Here is a 25,754-nt window from a genome sequence, read left to right as displayed (position 1 = left end):
TTTCCAGCTGGGAGCTAGGGCCTGTCAGTCCTGTCAGCCACGAGGACCTGATGTGGGCCACCCTTGGCCAAGTGTCCTTCAGATCCACACTTAAAACAAGTGAGTGGGAGCTTCCTCTCTACTCCCTTACCTATCTGTGGCTCTCGTCTGTGACACTGGCTACTGAAGTGGCCCAGCTTTCCACAGTGGAAGCAATTCTGACCTCCTTTATTACCTTTGGGTGGGATGGTTTATGAGTAAGACTTCCTTTTCCTGACACAGGCCCTAAACTGGCAGCAATAGCTGCCCTAATAATTTTGGCCATTCTCTGGTCTTTTCCCTCTAGATCCCAGTTGTTAAAAGAGGGAAAAATTTAAACAAATATATAACAAATAATTTTGAACAATATAATCTTTTAAGTTTAAGGCTAGAAATATTAACAATATGATCATTTCCAATCCAGAGATGCATGTTCCAATGCAGTTCCTATTTTCCATAAATGGTTTTGGTAAGAAGAATATTGTAAATGTGGATACAGTTCCACTAGTCCTCCATGCCACGATATAGTGTTATTACCATGAGCAGTTATAAATCCATTGCCTTTCTTACTCTTAACTTAATTTTTTTAATTTAAATTTATTATTCATTTCAGTAAGAATTTATAGAGGCTTTGTATTTCCATTCATTCATTGTTGCACATTTCTCCCCTCCCAAGCCTCCCCCCAGAACACTATCCTCTTGGAAAAGTAAAAGAAAAGATTCTTTCATTGTTTTATAAACCCTCCCCCAGGTCCACTCCACCATGTAGCCATAGCTGTAGAGGTTTTTGTTACTTTTACAGTCAAATTCCAACAGTTTGAATATTTTCATTCCAGGAAAGCATATTGACCTTAATAAAGGGCTGACAGTGTATGTTTTAATCAATATAAACTCAGTGCCACTGAATTAATTCCAGCACATATAGCTCTCCATTGAGTTTCTAAGACCCTAAGTTTTAATGAGAGAACACTTGGCTATCTTTATGTCATGGAGTTCCTAGTGGATTCACATTACAGAGATAGGCTGCCTTCTGATGAGCAGAGCAGCATGACATGGACTGTCCCCATAAGGCTGCTTTTAATAAATGTAAGAGCTGTAAAGCCCCAGGAACACTTTTTCCGAATTTTTTGCCCTCAGATCAAGATAGTTTGGTTGGTTGGTTGGTAGGGATTGCTTAATGGTGGTTACTACATCTATAATCCATATGGATTTCAAATACTTAAAATTGACATTTAATTTGTTGTCAAATAAACCAGGTACAGAGTCATAGTTTAACCGTGTTTATTTCTTGAAGGCAAATTTCCATGAGGAACCAAATTAGCATTAGATGATTGCTTGGTGAACACAGAAATGTACTAGAAGCCTAGTGGCCAAGTGATTTTCAATAAGCTGCAAAGCATATAACTACAGAAAATTGAGAATGTTGTTTCACAAGAGATGAATGAAAGAGGTTGCATTACCTCAGTGAATTTACTTCCATTTATGGCATGATTTTCAGCCTTGTAGACTCGAACTCGATTAATAAACACTTAACATGCAAGGATAAACCAAAAACCCAGCCGTCTGCTATTCTGACTCATACATACAGTGGTCAAGCTCATGTGACTGGTATATAGAACCTAGAAAGTTAGTTTATTCATTTATAGTGAAGGCATAGATAGCACAAAATTGAAATACAGATGTTGGTATGACCTGTATGTTTGCTTTCAGGAGGCAAATTCACTCACATGGCAATAGTATCATAATCAGAAAGTTGCTTAGTAATGCAACATCATAACAAGAGGATTTTAGATAGCAATCAAGGGAGCTCTGGTGGCCTAATGATAAGATGCCGTGCTGCAATCACTAAGACATGCAGTTCGAATCCACCAGCTGCTCCACAGGAGAAGAATAGGCAGTCTCATTCGGTGCAGTTTTACTGTCTTTGAAAACCCACTAGAGAGTCAGCTATGGCTTAGTTCCGACTCATACAGCAACTATTTGCAAAGGTTTTAAATAGGATGATTAATTTTAGAAAGATCATTTTGATTGCACTGTAGAGGCCACTGGGAACAAGATAGGCAAGACTAGAAACAAACTGTTGTGGAAAGTCTGTTGTATTAATTTAGGCTAAAATTAAATAATAATTAAATTCCGTTGTGGCAGTGAGAGACATAGATTGAGAATAGAAAGATTGAAGAGTTAGTGAAGCCAAAGGAAAAGGTAGGATGACATCTAGCTTTCTGACTGGGGCAGTGAATAATAGGAAGAGAATCACAAGTAAACCACCTTGTTCTTAGGTGCCATCCAGTTGGCTATAACTCTTAGTGACCCTGGTAACAAAAAGATGTTGAAGATTTAAAAGTCTCGATGATTAATCGAGAGAGAGATACATACATGTCTACTGATTGTGTTTCTGTCACTTACTTGCGTTTAAGAGAAAGATCTATCTGGTTGTGAGTGGTGATGAGGTTAATGTTCTTTTGTTTTGCATGGTGTTGCATAGTGTTTTTTAGGGTAAGGACTTGTGCTGCCAACCCATAGGCATGTCGTTTGAACACACTGGCCACTTTATGGGAGAAAATTGAAAATCTGCTGGAGGGTCGGCTCTGAGTCAGTTCCACCTCTACAGTACCTAATAGCAACAGCATCAAAGTTGAACTAACCTTGTTGGAAGTTGGAGACCATTATTTGGTGATATGGCAGATTCAAAATGAGATTATATTGTAGCAAACACCCATTAATAATTAGAGGATTAAATAAATAGAAATCAAACAAAATTGCAAGCTTAAAAAATGAGATTGTTGGATTGACAGTATCTTGGTTATTATTAGCTGAAATGGATTAGAGATTGGCCAGTTTGAATTGGACAGTCTTATGATCTGCTATTTTAAAAATAGCAAATTGTAGAAGAATAACATTGCATTGATCATTAAAGGGAATATGCTAAGGTACCGTGCTGTGTATGACTAAATAGAATTTATGCACCAATAATTAAGGCCAAAGATGAAGAAAATGGCGATATTTACCATTTCCTACATTCTGAAACTGATCAAACATGCAACAAAGACGCATTGATAATTGTGATCAGAATGCATTGTATTTGGAAATAAAGATCAGCGATGGGAAATATGACCTGTGTGACAGAAATAAGATCCCATGATAGAATTTTGCACAACCCTTGAATCTGTCACACCTGAATTTAAAAATCATCTTAATAATAAATTTGAGGCATTGAACACCAGTGATTGACAACCAAGTAAGTTGTGGGGTGATAACTGGATAAGAGTCTTGGATGACATCCGTGAAGGCAGCAAAAGTCATTACAGAGAGGAGAATGAAAAAAAACCCCAAAATGGATCTCAGAAGAGACTCTGAAACTTGCATTAGAGCATCAAGAAGCCAAAACAAAGGGAAGAGATGGTGAAGTAAAAAAGCTGAATAGACTTGAAAGGGCTGTTCAAGAGAATGTACAGAGAGGTAGAATTGGAGAATAAAAGGGAAAGGACTCCCTTGGTATTTCTCAGGCTGAAAAAATTGAGCTGGAAAACAAATTGAAGCCTCAAGTTGCAATACTGAAAGATGCTATCGGCAGAATATTGCGTGATCCAGGAACCATTTAAAAAGTTCAGAGACTACACAGACACTGTACTAGAACCAGTTGGCTGACAGTGAAATATTTCTGAAAGTACTACATAATCAAGAGCCAATGGTGATGAAGGGAGACATTGAAACTACACTGAAGGCATTGGCCCAGGAATTGATGGGATACATGTCTTTGAACCGTGATGTTGGAGAAGAGCACTGAACATCCAAGGACAGCCAAGAGAACAAACGTGCAGCCAGAGAGCTCTTTGTAGGTAAAAATGATACGGCTTCGCCTCACATACTTTGAGAGTGTTGCTAGGAGGGGTTATTTCTTGGAGAAGGACATGATGCTGGCAAGGGTGGAGGGTCAGTGACGGAGAGGAAGACCCTCAATCAGGTGGATTGTCACAGTGACTGCTACAGTAGGCTCTTGTGTGTCAGGAAATGTGAGAATGGCACAGGATAGAACAGGGTTCAGATCTTTTTATTCACAGGGTTGCTGTGAGTTTACTCAACTCGATGGCACCCCACAACAATCTTTGGATAGGCAACACAATTCCTTACCATTAAACCACCAGAGCTTTCACTAACACATAATGGTAAAGGTAATAGTTGCTAGATGACATTTACTTCAGTATTTCTTACATGGTTCTCTGCAGCCTTTTTTGGTATCTCTATTATTTCTTTTCTAAGATGAAGCTGCCTCTAGTAGTAATTCTAAAACCAACTGTAATGGCATAATCTTTAACTTTGCTCTTATTTCTTTGGTTTAGCTTGTCCTCAGTTACTATTCAATCTTGTCATTTTGACTGACCTTTTAATTTTCTCAAGTTTGCAGAAAGAAATGCACTACTTACATTTCACCCTTCTGCTGCCAGCTTTGGAGAGAATCCCAATCTAGTCCTCCATAAAAAACCAACCACCACCCCCAAAAAAAGAATCTAATTCTCCAAACTATCCAAGAATGTAAAATTTGCTGGCTGAAAAATTTACCATGATAAGCTACTACTTAATTAACACAAATAATGTATAGAAGTTAATGGGGGAATAGTAGGCTATTCAGTTAACTGTATAAATGTTAACCAATTTCCATCCTTCCTTGTAAGTCTTATTATTCATCCTTTTTAAAAGTGTTATGGCGACACTATGTACAACAGCTCTGAACTCTGCCCTATTCTGAGCCAGTCTCACTGACTCCGACCAACACACCTTACTCCCATTACTCCAGTTACTGTGTCAATCCATCTCATCCAGGATCTTCCTCTTCTGCACTGTACCTCCACTTTTCCAAGCATGATGTCCTTCTCCAAGAACAAGTCCTTCCTGGCCACATGCCCTAAGTATGTGGGACTTGCCTCCAAGGAGAGACTTAGTTTCATGCTCTCCATGACAGACCTGTTTGTTTTCTTGAATGTCCATGGTATGTTCAAGACATAATCAGCACCACAATGCAAAAGCATTGCTGATTCTTCTATCATCCTTAGTCACTAATTATTAAGTTAATAATACCAAATATAATTAGAAGCAGGATTGGCATCCACTCCTAAACAACACGCCTCCAGAAACTCTATGAACTTTGATAAATGTTGATAGTTATAGAGGAGCTTCAGGCCTTTTGTTCATAGGGTCACTATGAGTCATGCTCAACTCAAGACAGTCAACAACAACAATACCAAATAGAGCCTTGATCATTTTGATTCATGGAACAGATCCCATTGTGTTTTAAATTGGACTAAAATAGAAATACCTGCTCCTAGTAGCATATGGAAAGACAGAATTTTACTGTATTTGTTATTTCCTTAATAGAGATACTGTGGGATCTGACAGAGAACCATAATACCTGACTGAAACTCCAGAACAGAAGTAAAGCATAAAATACTTTATTTTAAAAACCTAATGTCATATATACATCAGGATGTATGGTGAAGAGATTGAGATTGTACACAGCTTTAGCTTGCTTGTCTCCACAGTCAACAGTCTTGGAACCAGCAGCCAGGAAATTAAAAGGCGCATTGCCATGGGAAAGTCTGCTGTTAGGGACCTCTCCAAAGTACTGAAGAGCAGTGGTGTCTCTCTGGAGACTAAGGTGCATCTGATACAGGCCATGGTCTTCGCAATCACTTGTTATGCATCAGAGAGTTGGACAGTGACCAAGGAGGATAGAAGGAGAATTGATGCCTTTGAGCTGTGGTGCTGGAGAAGAGTATTGAGAATACCATGGACTGCTAGGAAAACAAACAGATTTGTCCTGGAAAGGGTTAAACCGGGTGGCTCCTTGGAGGCAAGGAATCTGAGGCTCCATCTAACATATTGGACATGTTGTGAGGAGAGACAGGTCCTTGGAGAAGGACATCATGCTTGGGAGGGTGGAGGGACAGCGCAGGAGAGGAAGGCCCTCTATGAGGTGGATTGATTCAGTGACTGGGATAATTGGGAGTGTCAGACAGTGCGATTGGCACAGGACAGAGAGGAGTTTAGGGCTGTTGTACATAGGGTCGCTATGAGTTGCAAGTGACTCGATGGCACATAACAAACAACAACAATGTCATATATAATGACTATATGTGAACTAGTAATCAAAGTAATCATTTTGGAAAAGAAAATCTGACTTAGAGGTACTATAGTTACTAATGCTATTTAGCATATTTGAGTCTGTGGAAGGCAAGGGGCCTGTGATAAAGGTGGGTGAACAGCTCACACATCTGACAGGAGTGACCTAAAAAGGACTAGTGCTGAATTCTACATTTCTCTTCTTCTCTTTAGTCTGAGTTCTCACTCTATTCGAACATTTCTTATCTCCTATCACATTTCATAAAAGACTGGCACTTTAGCCAGCAAAGTGAAAGCAAGCCCAGGCATATGTGGGAGCCATACTGTACCACCTGCGCCCATATCCTGTGAAGGAGAGGTTACTGCAGGGTAAGACATCCCTGAGCCCCCAGCTCCACTTGGTAGCATGTCTTAGTCCCAGTTTCCCCAGCCCACCTGCATTGTGCCCAAAACTGAGATCTGTGAGGCCCCACTATGGGGAAGGCAAGACGATGTGCCGTGGTATGTTGTTCCACTTTCACCAATGGCTGGACCATGCTGGCCACTGTGAGCTCAGGTCCTGCTGCTGCGTTCAGAACCTCTGTACACAGTGCTAGCCTCTGCTGAGTTGAGACAAAACATGCACACAGCACTCTGGTGTCAAGGTGATGCTCAGAAAGCCTCCAGAGTCTTTGCATCTTGGCAGGTATGAAGGCTTTAGGGGTCACCAAACCTCCCTCCCACACACAAAAATAAGAATGCACTTTTAAAAAGTATATTGAATAACTTTTGGGAGATACTGTAAACTAATATTGTAACTAGATCCTGATCCCAAAGAATTTCACTTTAACTAACTTACCAAAATCGAAAAAGTGGAGGGTGTTTTGTTTTACATAATATTTGCATCTTACTCTTTATCTTTCTGTTTTTACAATAATGGTCTTGTGTAGTATTTGTCCTTATGAGCCTGGCTTAAGTCACTCAACATACGGTGTACTGTATTTTTTTTTTTTTATTTATTTAGTGTTGGTTTGATTTTGGTTTTAATATGTAAATTTAGAAATAACTACAGAATCACTCAAATTCAAATACATTTTTAAAATTGAAAGTCAGTATAGGTGATAATGCATAGTATCTTATGGCCTCATATTTCATTTCTTTTCCCATTCAATAATACGGTGATTTTAAAAAGTTGCACTTTTATAGTTGCCCATAAAATTTGAGAATGAGCCTTAATAATAACCTCTATTACCACTCCCTTAGCCCTTTTCTCATTTAAGCCTACTATTTTGATACAAAACACTTTTCTAATGTGTGAACTTTGAGGACTTCATTATATAAATTAATTCTGAAATTTGTTTTTACTTTCCCTGGTTTGGAATGTTTCTGGTTTTCCAAAATCTAAATCTTTACATGTCTAAAATGTAAAAGTTACAGCATTTAAAAAAATACATACTATTTCCTTTAAAATAATTGTGAATTAATAGTGGAATTTTTTAAGACCAGTTCAGTCAGGTGAAAAAGAAAATGTCCTTGAGTTGTAACTACATTTTTAAAACTTTTTGTAAAATAATAAAACACAATGTATGTGCATGAAATAAAATAAATGATAAAAATTTCAAACCTTTTTCTTTAGATACAAAAAAAGAATTTTTTTTGTTTTTTAAGTAATGAGTTCTAAATAGTCTCGATAGATTTTCCACACATCTCCATTTTGTGTCAAAGTTGGTATGTTTGTATGTTGTTTACTGAGTTTATTGATTTTATATCTGGAGTTTTTTCCCTCAGATGAAGATATTTGTTCCTTGCCTAAAACACTGCTTCTCAGACTTTGCATCTAGGTAGAGAGGTGAGCTAACATTCATTGAGTACATATGTCACATACAATTCTATCAGTAATGTTTTTTATTATAATCCTAAAATTATAAATTTTTTTTCTGAGAATTTCCTTGTTCTCCGTATTTTGTTGTTTACTTACTTACAGGATCAGGTTAAATTATTCACTTAAGAAGCCATCTACCATATCTGTCTTTTGTGACTGTTCACCAGGGCACACCTTATACACCCTCCAGAAGTAACAGTTATTTCTATTTTAGAAGCACTCTTTGTGCCCTGTTTAAAATAATAAAACATACATAATAACAAGCCTTGTTTTTTTATTAAATTCAAATGAAAAAAGTTTGTAATATACTTCACTCCGTTTTTGTTCTTAATATTTGGACTGGCAGTGGACCACAGAGGGTACAGAGTAGTAGTGTTTTTGAGATTATCCTATTCTCCCTTATTGTTAATTCTTTATTATGTTTCCACTTCTTAAAATGACTCTACCTTATGTTCTGCACAGTACATTCTGGGTGTTTTTTCTTGACAAAATGAGGGCCCATTCCCCCACAAAGCCTATCTAGCCATTCACTATCTTAAGTAGAGCTGACTGTTCCCTCTGGGTGCTTCCATAATATTTTATTCCTGTGTTCTTTTAAGTTCTTAGTAGTGCTTGTGTCTTTTTTAGACTGTGAACTCTTTGCAAGCAGAGACTAAGTATCTCCTGAACCAAATACAGTACTTGACATCTAATAGGTATCAATGATGTTTATTGAATGAAAGAATGCATGAACAGGCAGGCTTTTTCTAGTTACAGTGTTATTGTAATCTAGCTTTACCATTGAAACTATTACTTGCCCAAAAATGGGGGGGGAGGGGGGACACGACGACTCTGCTAGCTAATGGGCCAAATCACACAAAACCTGCCAGGCAACAATTGACAAGCAACTTGATCCTGTTACTGTGTTAATGATTCAAACAGTGTTGTGGCAAAAATATATCATTTTACAATAATGTAAAATAAGTTTTATTAATGTCTTAATTGTTTTATCCTATTTTCTTTCAGGAATTATTGGATAAGTATTTAATAGCCAATGCAACTAATCCAGAGAGTAAGGTATTCTATCTGAAAATGAAGGGAGATTATTTCCGGTACCTTGCTGAAGTAGCATGTGGTGATGATCGAAAACGTAAGTATATTTGGTTTATAATTGGAGTTATGTGGGAAAAGCAAAAGTTGAGGTCAGTGAGACATTATGACCATAATCTGGAAATCAATCTTTAGGTTCTTTGTAACTTTGAAAAATCCAGAATCTAAATACAAAGAAAATTAGTATTTTTTTTTATGTTTTCATAAATGAAAAATAGTCATGAATTTACATTCTCTACTTTTTAAAAATTAAATTCAAGCTTTAATCTTACCTTTAGAATTTTGACCATAATTTTAGAACAAGTTCTTTACATTTTATAATATATATATTTGTATATACATTTCCATTCATTCATTCATTGTTGCACTTTTCTCCCTACCCAGCCCTCCTTCACAGAATATTTTTGTAACCCCTAGAGTATTGGAGTTTTTTACTGTTTTGTTAATTCATTTGACATTTAATTACATGTAACCAAGCTTCTGAGGAGAAGCAAAATGGGTTCGTTGTTAGCCAGTGTACAGTTTATTCCTGTAAGTTTTAATGACAGTCTTAAGGCCTTACTTCACTTTTTAAAAAAAAAAACAAACTTTGCTTTTTAAGAAGTTTTCATTGAAAAAAAGTTTTCATTGATAGAGTAAATTAACAGAGTATTAATTAAGTACTTCTTGTTACTGTTTGTGTCTGAACAACTCATAGCTGGCCCTCCAACTGGTTTTCAGAAGCTGTAAATCATTTGGGAGGCGATTACCTGTCTTTGTCCCTGAGCAGCAAGTGAATTAAGACCTCCTGCCTTTGTTTTGGCAGTGCAGCTCGTTACCACCGGAACTCCTTAGTACAGAAAATGGAAGTACATTTACTAGCATTAAATTCCAAGTTAGTTGTTGAGTATATTACAGATCTTACTAAATTTTGTATATGTGCCTGCTACCAAATGTATCAAGTAAGCCCCTGGTGGTACCCCCATTCAAAAAGGGTATGGGGGTACTCACATACATAATGTCTACACTATGTGTAGTAACTAACTGAGACAGTTGTACCATCCCGAGTATTGAAGCTTGAGAAAAATGCTGGGTTTTAGGGGGTTTTATTTTTGTTTTTAGGATTTCCAATCATTCATCGTTGAACTTTTCTCCCTGCCTACCCCCTTTCCCCCAATTCACTCTTCTCCTTGAAAAGTAAAACTCTTTCTTTGTTATGCAATCCCTCCCCCCAAGTCCAATCTACTGTGCAGCCTTCATTCTGGACTCCTGTCATGAAAATCATACCCAGTCATATATCCCTTTTAAACAGTTCTCTCCCTCATCTGTTTCAATGCAGTATACGTCATTCCTCCTTCTCTGTCGCCTCAACCCCAATGTCAGTCCCGTTTTACAACAGTGGCCCTATGTAATATTTGTCCTTTTGTGACTGAGATATTTCACTCAGCATAATGTCCTCCAGGATCATCCGTTTTGCATACTATTTCAATGAGTTCCTTGTTTTTCAATTCTGAGTAATATTCTATTGTATGAATATACCAGAGCTTCTCTATCCATTCGTTTGTTGAGGGGCACAGAAATGATGTATTTTGCTCTAAAAAGCCTATGTACGAAACTTTGTTGCTGAATTATCATTTTTATTGTTGTAAAGATAAAGATGACATGTATTTGCACATAACTAAAAATTTTGGGAGCTCTGGTGGCCTAGTGGCAAGAAGCTGCACTGCAATCCCAGAGATACGCGGTTTGAATCTACCAGATGCTCTGCTGGAGAAGGAGGAGCCATCTCCTCCTGTACCAGTCAGATCCAATTTGATGGTACACACACAAAATAATAAAATTTAAAAAAAAAAAATTAACTTCATGTCAAACAGGTGCTTTTGGGAAAGTGAGTCAGCTGTGACATTAATCTGATTCTTTCCAGTTGATTGACCTAGAATATTCTGATAGCCTGGGATATTGTATTATCACCTAAAGAATCACACACTTTACAGCTGCTCACATTTCTTTATGTGCCAGGCAACAAGAGCTCTTTAATACTTGAAAATTATGCTATCCATGTTTGTGCTACTTCAGACAAGAAAATATGCACAGACCAAAAAGGCATCCTGCTGGGGAAAACAGAGGAGGACCCTAACAAGATAAATTGGCACAAGTGGCTGAATCAGTGGGTTTAAGTATACTAAAGATAGAGAAAATGCCGTAAAGTTCAGATAGGTTGTTCGTAGGGTGGGTGCCTATGAGACCTTGTTGATTTGATGGCACCTAACAACAAAATTTCTGTTAGGCTTGTTGTCTTTAAACTGCAATAGACCAACGGCCTCATTCAGAGTACCAGCCTTTCCAAAATGTAAAAATGATCATTATAATGTTAATTACATTTTCTGATTGTTTTTTATATAATGGTGGTTTCTAGGTGCCATTAGCCAATTCTAACTCATAGCATCCCATTGTATAAAAGAATGAAATAAACCCACTCCTGTGCCATCTTCACAGTCATTTCTGTCTTTGAGCCTATTGTTGAAACCACTTGGTAATACTCTTTTTTGCTGTAATGTTTACCAAGCTTGATGTCTTTATTTGGGGTCTCTCCCCTCCTGATAATATGCTCAAAATATGTGAGACAGTCTCATCATCCTCACTTAAGAGCATTCTGGCTGCACTTCCTCCAGAAGAGGTTTGTTTATTCTTTTTTGGCAGTCCATAACACATTCCGTATCCTGTGCTAATGGGTTTTGGAAGCCAGAATGGCATCCATTTCCTAAGCTACATGCCTCTGGAACCTCTATGAACTTTGATAAATGAAGATAGTACAGAAAGGCTTCAGGACTTTTGTTCATAGGGTCCCTAAGAGTTGTACTCGACTCGGTGGCAATCAACAACACATCCTTGATCTAATACCATGTTTCAAAGGAGTGAGTCTTTCTCATTCATTGTCTTTGCTTTCATATGCATGAGAGGATGTCACAGTGACATCCATGCTGCTTAACATTTTATAGATGTTTTTAGCAGCTTATTTAACCATTGCAATGTATCATTCTATTTCTTGACTGCTGCTTCCACGGGTGTTGATCATGGATCTAAGTGAAATGATTGACAACCCCAATCTTTACTCATTTATCATGATGTTGCTTACTGGTCTGATTGTGAGGGTTGTTTATTTTTATAGAGTGTTTTTGTTTCTATGTTTATTTTAATGTTGAAGTAATGTTTCACTAACCCATACTGGAAGCAGTAGTCTTTGATCTTCAGTAAATATTTGAGGACCTCTTCACTTAAAATCCACATGAGTAGTATTAACATATTGAAGGTTTTTGATGAGTCTCCCTCCAATCTTGATGCTACATTCTTCTTCATGCAGTTCACCTTTTACAGATTATTTGCTCAGCACAGAGGTTGAGTAAGTATGGTGAAAGAACTATAAGTACACCTCTTCTTTATTTTTAGTGTTATGGATACTTTCTTATGATCCACACAGTCAAATACCTTTGCATACTCAAAGTAAAGACATACCTCTTCTGTAGCCAGCTTGAATTTATGTTGATTTGCTGCTGAAACGATTTTTGTATGATCTTCAGAAAAATTTACATGGCTTTGATATTTGTATCTGTTAGATCAGCTTTCTTTGGATTGTATACAAATTTGGATATTTTCCAAATTTCTTGACATAGGCAAGGGTGAGTGCCTCTGGCAGCAGCGTTATTTGTTGAAACAACTCAGTCGGTATTCGGTCAGTTTCTGGAGCTTTATTTTTCACCTGTCTCTTCCATGCAATCTTAAGTATTACCTGTATCAGTTGCTGGTTATATATGCTACCTCCTGATAGGTGGAACATGTATCAGTTCTGTTGGTACAGTGGCAGTATATTCCTTTTATCCTCTATTGATAACTTTCTGTGTTTTCAATGCATACAATACTATTGCTGCTGTTGTTGTTATGTGCTGTTAAGTCACCTGTGACTCATAGCGACCCTGTGTGCAACAGCTCCAAACCCTGCCCTGATCTAGTCTCACTAACTCCCGACACACCTGCCCCCATTTCCCCAGGTACTATATCAATCCATCTCATCCCAGGGTCGTTTTCTCCTGCACTATCCCTCCACCCTTCCAAGTATGATACCCTTCTCCAAAGATTGGTCCTCCTGGCCATGTGCCCAAAGTATGTGAGATGGAGCTTCAAAATCCTATTCTCCAAGGAGAAACTTGTTTTACCCTCTTCAAGACAGACCTATTTGTTTTCTTGGCAGCCCATGGTATGTTCCAGACTTCTCCAGTACCATAACTCGAAAGCATAAATTCTTCTGTCATCCTTAGTTATTGTCCAGATCTCTTACACAGAGCAAGTAATTCCAAAGACCAACTACAAGACATAGGGGTCCTGTGAACCAGTGGATCTGAGTGCTACTCTATCCTGTGCTTCATCATCTCTGAGATACTTGAACCTGTTGTTACAGTCACTGTGTCATTTAATCTTGTTGAGGGTGTTTATCTCTTAATCTGACCTTCTGACAACATGCTCTAAGTATGTGAGGCAAAGTTTTACCATGTTTGCCTTTAAGGAGCATCCTAGTTGTGCTTTTTCCAAGACATTTTTTTCCTTTTGGTCATCCATAGAATATTGAGTACTCTGAGTACTCTAATACTGCACCACAACGTAGGGATCACTACTACTGTCATCCTTAGTCATTATCCAACTTGCAAAGGCATCGCAAGCAACTGACAAGACAATGCTCACATCAGGTGCACTTCAGTTTTTAAACTGAAACCTCCTCTTGATGTAATGTGTTAGCCATTTTTAAATAATCTTCAGCAAGATTTTACTTGCAGATAAGAGTAATGATAATGTTCAGTAATTTCCACAGCCTGTTAGATCACCTTTGGGAAGGAGAACAAATAACAGATCTCTTCCAGTCAGTTGGTCACATAACTGTCTTCTGTATTTTGTTTCCAGAGACTGATGAGCATGTCCAGGCTTGCATCTCTCATTTGAAATATTTCAATTGGTATTCCATCAGTTCTTTTTTTTCCCCTAGTGTCTTCAGTGTAGCTTGGACTGCTTGTTCAGTACTTTTTGTTCCTGATCATATCACCCTTCCTGATAGTCTTCTGTATTGACTGATTGTTTTTGGCACAGTGACTATTTTCTTTCCATCTTTTTTTTATTCCTCTCATCTTCTTCCTACATCGTTCAAGATTTTGCCCATATAATCCTTTAGTACTGCAATTCAAGGCTTAAATTTGTTCTTTAGTCTTTCAGCTTGAGAGATGCTGAGAGTGTTCTCCCCTTTTGGTTTTCTAACTCTAGCTCCTTGCACATTGCGTTTTAAGACTTATTTTCCCGAGTTGCCCTTTGAAATAATTTACTCAACTCTCCTACCTCAGTATTCCTTTTCTTTGTTTTGACTTCCTTATGTTCCTGTGCACGTTTCATTGTCTTGCCTGATGTCCATTTTGATCTTTTCTTTCTTTTCTGTCTTCATAATTAATGCTTTTTTGCTGTCTTGATGATGTCCTTCATGTTACTCTAGAAATCATTTGGTCTTCAGTCATAGTATTCACTGCATCAAATCTGTTCGTAAAGAGGTTTTTAAATTCCGTTGAGATCTACTAAAGGTCATAATTTGGTCCTGTTGATATTTGTGATATAGGTGGCATAGCTTCCAATGTCAAAACACACAAGCCTCCGCAGTAAGACAACCAGATAACGCCTGACATAGTAAACCCTATGATTGTCAAAACGGCCAGTATCAACCTATTTTGGATCTCAAGTGCCTAAGATAATAATTGTTGAACATTGTTTCTTGTTTTAAAACTTAGCACTTTGAGTTGTACCGCATCAATACATGACGATCTAGAAAGCTTTACTCTATACACATTAAGATCCACTTTCCTTTGTGGGGATAGTTTTTCCACAGCCACACTTTGACTACCTTCCAACCCAAAGGCTTTTCTTGTAGCACAAACTGGATTCTACCACTATTCCTAAGTTTTCGCACACCAGTTTTCTGAGAAGTAAATGGCCAAGTCCTTCTTCCTAGTCTTGGTCTGAAGCTCTGCTGAAACTTGTTAACTGTCAGTGATACTGCAGTAGTAGAAATAAAACAGCATAGCTTGGAGCAGCACAGTGGCATACAGACCACCACCAGACAGTATATTGATGGATGAGGATTGCGTTTGTAGTTAAGTGATTTATTTTTTTAAAAACTTTTTTATTTTTTTTATTTAGGCTCAGAATCACACTCTCCTCCAGTCTGTTTTCGGGGCCTGTAAATCACAAGGGAGAAAATTGCTGTCTTTCTTTCGCAGACTCATTGGTGGATTCGACAGACAGATTGGACAGATTGACCACATTTGGTTTAGCCTTACAGTTCCCTTCAGACTATGCAGTCCTAGCTCCCTTTGCATTTTTAACTATTATGTGCCGTTGATTTGAGTATGACTCATAGTAATCCTGTGACAACAGATCTGAACCCTGTCCTGTACCAGTCTCATCATCTCTGACTTTTCCAAAAAAAAGTTTCAGTCTTTTCCAAAGGATTATCATGGTCTGTGAGAAGAAACATTCTAAATGATCTTGGAATTTAATTTACTCTAGATTTGGAAGCAGGAAAATAACACCTCTATTTCTGCAGCCTCTGTTATGTAAGATAAAACCTTATTTGGCGGTGGTGGGGCAGTAGGATGGGACCTTAATTCTGTTCCATTGACCATGTTAATTCACATTGTTCTCTTGTTTTTTGTGTAATACAGCTTACTTCGTAACGAGCCAATACTGTTTTTCAGATAAGTCATTTTGGTGGTAATGATTTTTGTAAACGTGTTTCTCTCCATTATTTTGGAAAAAGAGAAAATTGGCTTAGTCTCAGAGATACAAATAATATCCCATGTTTTTATTAAACTGAATACAAGCAAATAGAATTATGAACTGGTTTTTAAATAAGAGTATAAGATAATATTTTCTATTTGCTAACAATGGTTTTAAGAGAGTTACAAACAATAAAACTTCTATTTGTAAACTAAACAAAAAGGGTTACAGAAAAAAATCTGGTTCTTCCCAGCATATATTAAAGATGTTAACATATATGCTTGATACTAGATAGGTATCTACAGTGTCATGCTTTTCTTCTTCCCCCCACAGAAACGATAGATAATTCCCAAGGAGCTTACCAAGAGGCGTTTGATATAAGCAAAAAGGAGATGCAACCCACACATCCTATCCGCCTGGGCCTGGCTCTCAACTTCTCTGTATTTTACTATGAGATCCTTAATAATCCAGAGCTTGCCTGTACACTGGCTAAAACGGTAAGTAAGCTGTGTACTCAAGAGGTGCACTCTATAGCTAATGGTATTTGAGATTGCAAATATATTGATATTTTCTAATTGGATACCATAGGTTGATTTTTTTTTCTTTACTGTAGTTACGTAGCAGTCTCTTTTTTCCATCATAGTGACCTGATTCTTCTTTCAAACTCTTAATATCCCCCACTCTGATTAAAAGCAGTAATAGTCTAAAGCATAAGCTACTCTTGCAAAGATGCTGTGTAGAGAAATTCAGAATGGTCCAGCGTTTGACCTACTGTCACAGGCTGTCCTACAACATGGCCTCTAACAAAATTGGGCTGTTCCAAACCCCTGGTAATAGAATGGGAAAGCCCCAAAATCTGCATGTGGTGTGTCTCCAGGCTGACTAAGGGATGCGTGCCATGAGACCCCTAGTTCTCATGAGTTTGTCAAAACCAAAACCATGTCAGCAGAGCTTATGGTAGCTCCACATGTGCTAAAAGTGTGTCGTGACAGGATCGAGCGTGCTTTCCTTACTGAGGAGCAGAAAATGGTTGTGAGAGTGTTGAAGGCACAAGCACAAAGTCAGAAAGCTAAATAAGGAATAGCACTTCTTTAAGTAATTAAAAAAAAAACCCATAAACTGGTCAGAGAAATATGAATAACTCTTAAGACGATAGATAAAAGAATTGGAAATTGTGACCAGAATGGCTACCTTCAGTAAAGGGATGATTTCTATCATTAAAGAAAGGGAAGAGAAGATAGAAGTATAGCAGGATTAATGGGAATTGGAATTACAGGGAGAAATAGACTTACATGGTGGGTGTTGAAATTAATGGTATTAAAAAAATCGTATAAATGGATGAATAAAAAACTAACTTGGTTTGTAAACCTTCTGATTGCACTTCAGAATGTCATCCCAACAAAAAAGATGGAGGTGAAAAATCAGATAGGGGGAGATAGAAAATTATTCTTGTCGTGTTTGATCACTGTGATGAACCTTTAAAGCATGTCAATAAAGTAAAAACTTCTTTTGTAACTAAATAGTAGTCTTTGTAGATGATGATAATAAGCATGCTAAGCATAACTCTGAAACAACAGACTCCAGCAAACCCTGTGAATAACAACAGAACATAAATTGATACAGTGCTAGAAGATGAGCCCCCAGGTTGGAAGGCACTTCCCAGATTGCAGTTGGGAAGAGGGGGAGAGGGAACCAAATAACTCAGAACTCATTGCCATTGAGTGAGTAGCTGACCCCCACAGTTTCTCATCTGAATCTTAGAAAATTATCTTGGAGACATAAAAAATGAAACCGAGTGGATAAAGATCAATTTTCTAGGCAGGTGAACTGATATTGGCACCCATTTTTAGTGAGTTTGTGCTGAGAATGAAAAACTGAAGAGGTATGATGTCACATTCATCATCAAAAAGAACAAGGTTCATTCTGAAGTAGAATGCTGTTAGGGATAAAATAATGTCCATGCACATACAAAGAACACCTGTGATTACAACTTTTTTCCAAATAGATACACCAGCCGTTAAAGCCCAAGATGCAGCAGTCTGAAATTGATTGAACATATAATCAGGACACATTAATAATAATTGGTGACTGGAATGCAGAAGCTAGAAACAAAGATTGATAGTTGTAAATGAGGCCAGAGATCACGAGAGAATTTTGTACTATCAGTGATTTACTCATTGCAAATGCATTTTTTAAAATACATAAATGGCAACTGTACAAGTCGAGCTAGGTGCATCTGTGGGAAGGTGGTGGAGAAGCTAGACCAGGACCCAAGTGTGGAGCAGACCATGTTGTAGTGTGTCAGCACCCACCCACACCTAACCCTTCAGCTGGTTTTCAGAGGCTGTAAATAGCAAGGGAGGAGATTACCCATCCTTCCGTGAAGTGGCTAATGGGTTTGAACTGGATGCCTTTGAATTGCAGCACAACTTCTTACCACTATTAGGCCACTAGAGCTCGCCTGGTGGATCTCAGTTATTCATATGCAACCTTAAAATGAAGCTGAAGAAAATAAAAACAAGTCCATAGGAACCGAAATATAAGCTGAGGCTATGCCAACTTAAAAACCATTTCAGGAATAGATGAGATGTGTTGAACACAGTGACTGAATGTCAGATGAGCTGTGTGGCATGACATCAAGGATTTAATCCATGAAGAGTGAAAAGGTTATCAAGACAGGAATGAAAGAAAACAGTGAAATGTCAGAAGAAACTCAAACTTGTTTTTCAATGCAGAGAAACTAAAGGAAAAGGCAGAAATTGAAGGAACTGAACAGAAAATTTGAAAAGACAGCTCACAGAGACTCAAAGCAAAGCATTGTCATGTTCAAAGAGCTAAAGTTAGAAAGCCAAAAGGGAAGAGCATATTCAGCATTTCCTAAGCTGAATGTACTGAAGAACAAATCAGAACTTGGAGTTGTAATATTGAGGGATTCTATAGGCATAGTAATGAATGGTCAAGGAAACATTGAAAAGTACAGGTAAAGGGTCATTGTAGCAGAAACAGTTGGTGAATCCTGAACCCTTTCAGAAAGCAGCACATGATCAAGAGCCAGTGATACCCAGGGAAGAAGTCAAAGTAGGAGGGGAGAGCGGAGTTCTACGAATTGATAGAATACCAATTGAGATCTTCGAGCAAACAAATGCAGACTTGGATGTGATCATTTATCTACACAATAAATAAAACTGAAGAATTGATGCCTTTGAATTGCGTGAATGAAGAATATTAATAATCATACCATGAGCTGCCAAAAGAACAAACCAATCCGTCCTAGACAGTCCAACCAGGATGTTCCTTAGGGACAAAGATGGTCAGACTTTGTGTCTCACATACTTTGGACTTGTTGCCCAGAAGGTGCTATTCCTTGGAAAAATAAGGTCAGAGGAAGAAGACCCTTGGTGATAAGGAAGCTCTGTCTGTTCTGAGGAATTCCCTCCAGGTTGCAGTTGACTTGTGCTATGGCCTGTAAAAGAACCAAATGTATTGGGTACTGTTTAATGCAGAGCTTCTCTGTTTATTTTATACTCCTCAATTCTTAAACTGAGTGGGGTTATGATGGAATTTTGTGGGGTTTTTTTTCCAGTCTTAATAGTTGATTCTAGAAGGATTGTTGTGCCTGCTTTATAAAAATGGATGTAATGTTGGTGTTCTAACCATTTCCTTTTTCCACCATGGCTGTTCATATTCATCAGGCTTTTGATGAGGCCATTGCAGAACTTGATACACTGAATGAAGATTCATACAAAGACAGCACCCTTATCATGCAGTTGCTTAGGGACAACTTAACAGTGAGTTGTTAATTCTTTTCATTTATTTCTCCTTTAGGTATGAAATATTTAATTGCCCTAATCTTTTGGTGTAGTTACATATTATTTAGGTATACTTCCTCTTTGAAAAAGGATTATATAGCTATCTAAATCAGACATTTCACACTGCTAGAACTTTCTGTAGTCATCTTTTGTAGGCAGGGTTTCAAGTTGAAGCATAATATATACCTTGAGCTTTATATAGTTTTCTTTTTTGAGTGGAGATAAATTTGATATTTAACAAAAGGTGAAAGGAGAATATTAAATTAATATTTTAAATACAAATAGAGTTCTACTGGCCTCCACTTTGGTATTATTCAAATAAACAGGGCAGGGGATGGTGACATTATTTGAAAGTTAAGTATTTTGTTAGTTTGAGATATTTTGTTTTATGGGGTTATTTCTCCTGCCCCACACCACCATTTTAACATCTGTTAAAATTTGCAAATACTATCTACAGCGTGCATTCCTAGCCTTTGCTAATACCTCCTATAAGGATAAACAAATTTTGTTAAAAGAAATTCAAACAACAATTGCACCTCTTCCCAGATACACCTTGGGAACTGCCTTTCATAATTGAAGGAATTTTAACTTCTCTTGTTTGTCTTCTAAGAGAATCATTTCTTCCCAAGTTTTACTTTTTTTAAAGTGTATTAGCAATTATAGTAAAAATTGTGTAGGATTTTAGGTTTCTAAAATTATCAGTGGTATATTAGTGTTCTAATAAAAATGTATTTTGTGAACTTTATTCAGTAACTATCAACTGTGTTGTGTCTCTACCTGGTAGTTTAATATGTTACTTATTCAACTGATAACTGAAAGGTTAGCAGTTCAGATCCACCAGCTACTTCAAAAGAGAACCATGGACAGTCTCTTGCCATAAAAGTTTATAACCTTTTGAAAAAAAAAGTTTATAACCTCAGAAGCGGGGTGGAGGTTCATCATGAGTTGGAACTGACTCAGCAGCAATGAGGGTTTTGTTTGGGTGTCCCTTTCTTAGTTTTCTTTATCTTAACTTTTACCTAAATTCCAGAGTCTGTTCAATATGTGTGCTTTATGGCGACTGACTGACCATCACGCTACTATCAAGGGAGACACCATTCTAAAAATGTCACCTGATTGTGAAATTCCAGCACTTTTTACATAGGAATAAGCTTGTGTAAAAGCACTTGAGTACTTTGAGGGAGGTCATCGTATTTGGTGTCTTGAGAGAGAACTCTTAGCCATAATCTGTATGTTTTAATAATTTACTGATTTCAGAATTACACTTTGATACAATGATAGAATTTGGTATTCTTGTTCAATTTAGAAGTAATCTTTAATATTTTTTTTCTCCCCTAGTTATGGACATCAGACAGTGCAGGAGAAGAATGTGATGCAGCAGAAGGGGCAGAAAACTAAATGCTCACAGGGTGTCATCCTTCTCCCCCTCAAGAAACCTTTTTACACATCTCCATTCCTTATTCCACTTGGATTTCCTATAGCAAAGAAACCCATTCATGTGTATGGAATCAACTGTTTATAGTCTTTTCATACTGCAGCTTTGGGAAAACTCCATTCCTTGATTTGTGTTTGTCTTGGCCTTCCTGGTGTGCAGTTACTGCTGTAGAAAAGTATTAATAGCTTCATTTCATATAAACATAAGTAACTTCCAAACACTTATGTAGAAGACTAAAATGTATCTGGTATTTAAGTAATCTGAACCAGTTCTACAAGTGACTGTGTTTTGTATTACTGTGAAGATATGACATTGTAGTTAATTACAATTAAAAGAGTGTTCTGCATAACTTCTTAATTTCTACATTCCTTCCCTTACTCTTGTTTGGGGCTTCCTTTCAGTAAGCAATTTTTCATGCTCTTGATGTATTCCTTTTTAGTGGGAATCCAGAAGTATTAGATTGAATGGAAAGACATTCAACATTTCTGGCTTGGGGGTCATTGGGGTCACACATTGAAGTGCCTCCTAGATAATATATTATGGAGGTCATGTATATTTGTGATAAAAGGGAGTTTCCTATTCACTCTTCATTTGCTGCTGTTTAAGTTGACAACTTCCCTTCCCAATAAAAATTCACTTACACTCCTGCCTTTGTAGTTCTGGTATTCACTTTACTATGTAATAGAAGTAGCATGTTGCTGCCAGAATACAAGCATTGCTTTTGGCAATTAAAATGCATGTCATTTCTTAATACACTAGAAAGCGGAAACAAAGTATACAAGTCCAAAACTTTAGTACTTTTCCATGCAGATTTGTGCACAAGTGAGAGGGTGTCCAGTTTGTCTAGTGATTGTTATTTAGAGAGCTGAACCACGATTGTGTGTTGCTAATCATTGACTGTAGTCCCAAGAAAGCCTTGTGAAAATATTATACCCTATGTAAGGGAAGAATAACATAGAATAAAATTACATTTTATAAACAACTTATGATGATGATGATGTAACAGTTGTATACCCTTATTTTAAGGGACAAGTGAATTTACTACTTTTTAAAGTTCATTGATAGTCCCCTTTTATAGTCTATAATGTAATAGCGATAACACTTGTCTAGGGATACCCAGAAATGTATAAAATTCAGACATACTGTGTTTTCTCAATAGATCAATCTCATGGGCCATCTCTTTCTCAGATGTAAATAATGCCTAAGTGTTACATGGAATAAAGTGGACCTTTTAAAACTACAAAAGCTAATTATGTGATTGTCAGCGCCTTAAATGATGCTAGACTTCCTTTTCACCATTTATTCACACAGAAAAAAGGGCTCGAGGACCGTGCTTGTACCATTTTCACACACAATTCTCTTTGTAAACTTAGACTTGCACTGAGTTCCAAACCATCCTGTTTTATAACACAAAGCTAACTATACAAAACAGTCTTAACTACCAGCCTGAGAACATAATTTCAAGTTAAAGGATAAGCCACCTTTAACTCCTAAAATGTTTGCTTTATATTGAGACCCGTGTGTAATCACTGGCTTTTATATTCAGTGTAAAGGCGATCAGCCAGAACTGTGCTTTAAGAAGCTGACTTAACTGTGCTTGCTCTTGTGTCTGACTTCACTGTTTTCAACAGATCCTCAACAGATGATGGTTTTTTAAGTCTTCACAAATATAACTCAGTTTTATAAAAAAGCTTTTGATGTAGGTTTTCCCTGCTTTATGGATAGAGAAATTGAGGTACAAATGTTAAGATTAGATTGGAACCTCAGCAGTTTTAGTCCTAAAAAAAAAAAAATCTCACTACCACCAACTCAATCCTGACTCTTAACAACCATCGGGGGTTTTTTTGTTTGTTTGTTTTGTTTTGTTTTGTTTTTTAACCATCAGGTTTTTTTGAGATGGTAAATTGTACCATCTTTCTCTTTGGGAACTCTATGGATTCACACCACCAGAAACGGGGATTTTTGGTTAGCAGTACAACTTGCTACAGACTATTAGACCACTGAGTCAAGACTAACCTTCCAGTAAATCCCACAGGCGGAGGTTACCCATCCTCCCACAGAGCATCTGGTGGATTCGAACCATGAGCCTTTTGTATTGCAACATACCATCTTAACTATTGGACTACCAGATTCCCTAGTGTTTTTTTTTAAACTTTGGTCATGACTATAACTAAAGACTCTTTGCCATCAAGTCAGAACCAAGTTCCTAAGGCTTATAAATCACATGGGAGGAGATTACCCATCTTTTGCCCCCAGAACTGTCATTGGTGGATTGAAACTGCCAGAGAGCCTCTTTGGATTAGTGCAACTCCCTACCGACCACAGGACTCTGTAATTAAACAGTAGTGGAAGCTTAAAGTCTACATAGCAAATTTAAAGGGTAGTGTTCCATAAAGCTAGTTTGTACAAAGTCTATGAACAGTGGGTTTTGATGCAGAATTGATTTCTCGGACTAAATTAGTTTGAAAGCCATTTTTATTAGATAGTCTTGAAAGTTTCTTTGTAATGTGTATTGTAGCACTTGGTACAAAAGAATTGATACTGACTTTACTACTGTGAATAATTATAGACGTTTTTAGCGCATCATTGTAATAGTGATAAAAACAAGGGAGTTCTAGTGGCAAGAAGCTGCACTGCAATCCCAGAGGTAACCTTCGAATCCACCAGATGCTCTGCTGAAGAAGGAGGGGCAGTCTCCTGTACCAGTCAGATACCATACAAAAAAATAATAAAAATAAAATTTAAAATAGTGATTAAGAACACTAGAATGTGTAAGCACTGGGTTTCCATTAATGCCCTTTTAAAAAATGGAGATGCTTTTATTAAAACTTAAGTTTTAATGATATATTGCACAAAGGATTATGAAAAATTCCGTTATTTGTCCTCAAACAATGTATCTGCAATACTTCACACCCTTAACCTAAGACAACTGTTCTTGGCCTTTTGGGGGATTTTTCTTTAAGGCTATTGTGATTTAAATGAACTTTTACCAAACACATTGGTATTTCACGCAACAATTCATACGGACTTTGACTTGTCTTTGTTACCAGTTCTGATACATAATTCCCATCTACAACAGAACAAAATGCTTTCCTACCCAATGTCATCTTAAGTCATTTCTGTTTGAGGCCATTACTGTAGCCATCCACTGTCAGTCCGTCTTGTTGAGGGTCTTGCCTCTCACTGACAGGAAGTCAATAGTTAAAATTTATACAGCCAGTAAAGAGATTTAAGTATTCCACAGAATACAAATTAACAGGTGGGTTTGAAACAGTAAAAAGTGTGATAATGGAGTTTTCTATTTTAGACTAAAACACTTTGAGCTAGAATACACTTCATAGAGCTGAGGGTTTTACTCCTGTGTTTAGTGTGTACTTGGATACACAAATGTTTTTTGTGTGCCATCAGAGTGGGTTCTCAGGGCCAGTAAATCACATGTAGGAGGAGATTGCCCATCCTCCCGGAGAGCAGCTGGTAGATTCTAGTCGCATGACTTTGGGATTGCAGCACAGCTGCTTAACCAGTAGGTCACCAGCGCTCCGTGTGTATAATACAGAGGTGGGCATTTATGGTAAAAATCCCACCTTATCTTTTAGGCTCTACTTTTCACATCTGAGTTCAGTAATACGGGGCTTTGAACAAGGCAAGGTTGGTTGGTTCTCTTTTTAAAAAAAACATTAAGCTCTTCCAGAACTTTGCAGGAAAGATTTCTGACACCTATTCTTACATGATTGCGAGCACTTCACTTTGGATGGAACTAGAAAAACAAATGAGACAATGTTAGAAAACCTTTTTCAAATTAGACTTTTGTCTTCACAACTGAAAACGGCACAACTGTTTCCACATGTAAAGAGTATCTTGCTCCAGAAGGTAGAGCCTTGATTTTTATGTCCCTGCCATTTATTTGTTAGAGTAGGTTCCTCTAGGAACTAGAAACACTAGATCTTTAAATATTATTAGAAGTAGAGAATATTATTCTATATGTGAACCAACATGTGGAAATCTTATGTAATAATAATGATTGTAATGAAAGTGTATAGACATACTCTGTATGACTCAGGTGGAAAAGAGGCAGGGCGGCCTAATTTCAGAACTGAAACATTCTAATAATGTTAAAAAAATGCTTTCAGCAGACCTATTACCCTAGATATTCAAGGACTGACACAAAAGAAGACTAACTTGGGAATGCAAAGTTTTAAAATTACTCAATGTTTTGCTTTTTAATTAGCATTCTCTGATGTATTAGAGTGGTAAGGTCACTCCTTTGAAATAAGTGAAAAGAGAAGGTGCTCATAAGAAACGCCTTTGTGTCTTTAAACCTGAGTTAACTTGCTAATTAAGGATCTCAAGGCTACAGCTCTGTTGCTTTGCTTGTCCATCAGAATCACCTGGAAGGATTACTGAGCCACACCTCATCCACCTCCAAGATTTCTTTCACTAGGGAAAGGATATAAGGCCAATAGGTAATTTGCATTTCTGAAAGATTTCCAGGTAATGCTGTTGCTGCTGGTGGTCAGGACATGGTTCTTTGACAATCACTGGCTTCTGCTGCCTGCTTAATGGTAAGGAGTTGCACTGCCAACCCAAAGACACACAGTTCAAATACACCAGCTGTTTCTCAAGAAAAATGGGTAATCTCTTG

The 25,754-nt window shown here is 37.4% G+C and overlaps 1 protein-coding gene across 1 annotated transcript in view; it reads left to right on the top strand.

Annotated features, from left to right (window-relative positions):
- The window catches only part of YWHAQ (tyrosine 3-monooxygenase/tryptophan 5-monooxygenase activation protein, theta), a 33,895-nt gene extending 11,803 nt beyond the window's left edge, over nt 1–22,092 (top strand). The window contains exons 2-5 of the mRNA XM_006898205.1: nt 9,002–9,125; nt 16,202–16,365; nt 19,561–19,656; nt 21,016–22,092. Of these exons, the coding sequence (XP_006898267.1) occupies nt 9,002–9,125; nt 16,202–16,365; nt 19,561–19,656; nt 21,016–21,075 (444 nt within the window). The 3' untranslated portion in view covers nt 21,076–22,092. The remainder of the gene's footprint in view (nt 1–9,001; nt 9,126–16,201; nt 16,366–19,560; nt 19,657–21,015) is intronic.
- The last annotated feature ends 3,662 nt before the right edge of the window (nt 22,093–25,754 follow it).

The sequence above is a fragment of the Elephantulus edwardii genome, unplaced genomic scaffold (genome assembly GCF_000299155.1).
Source record: "Elephantulus edwardii isolate Elephantulus edwardi_28Jun2011 unplaced genomic scaffold, EleEdw1.0 scaffold00223, whole genome shotgun sequence".
In the NCBI taxonomy this organism is placed as follows: domain Eukaryota; kingdom Metazoa; phylum Chordata; class Mammalia; order Macroscelidea; family Macroscelididae; genus Elephantulus; species Elephantulus edwardii.
The sequence above is the reverse complement of the archived record's forward strand: the minus strand, read 5'-3'. Positions and strand labels throughout refer to the sequence as shown.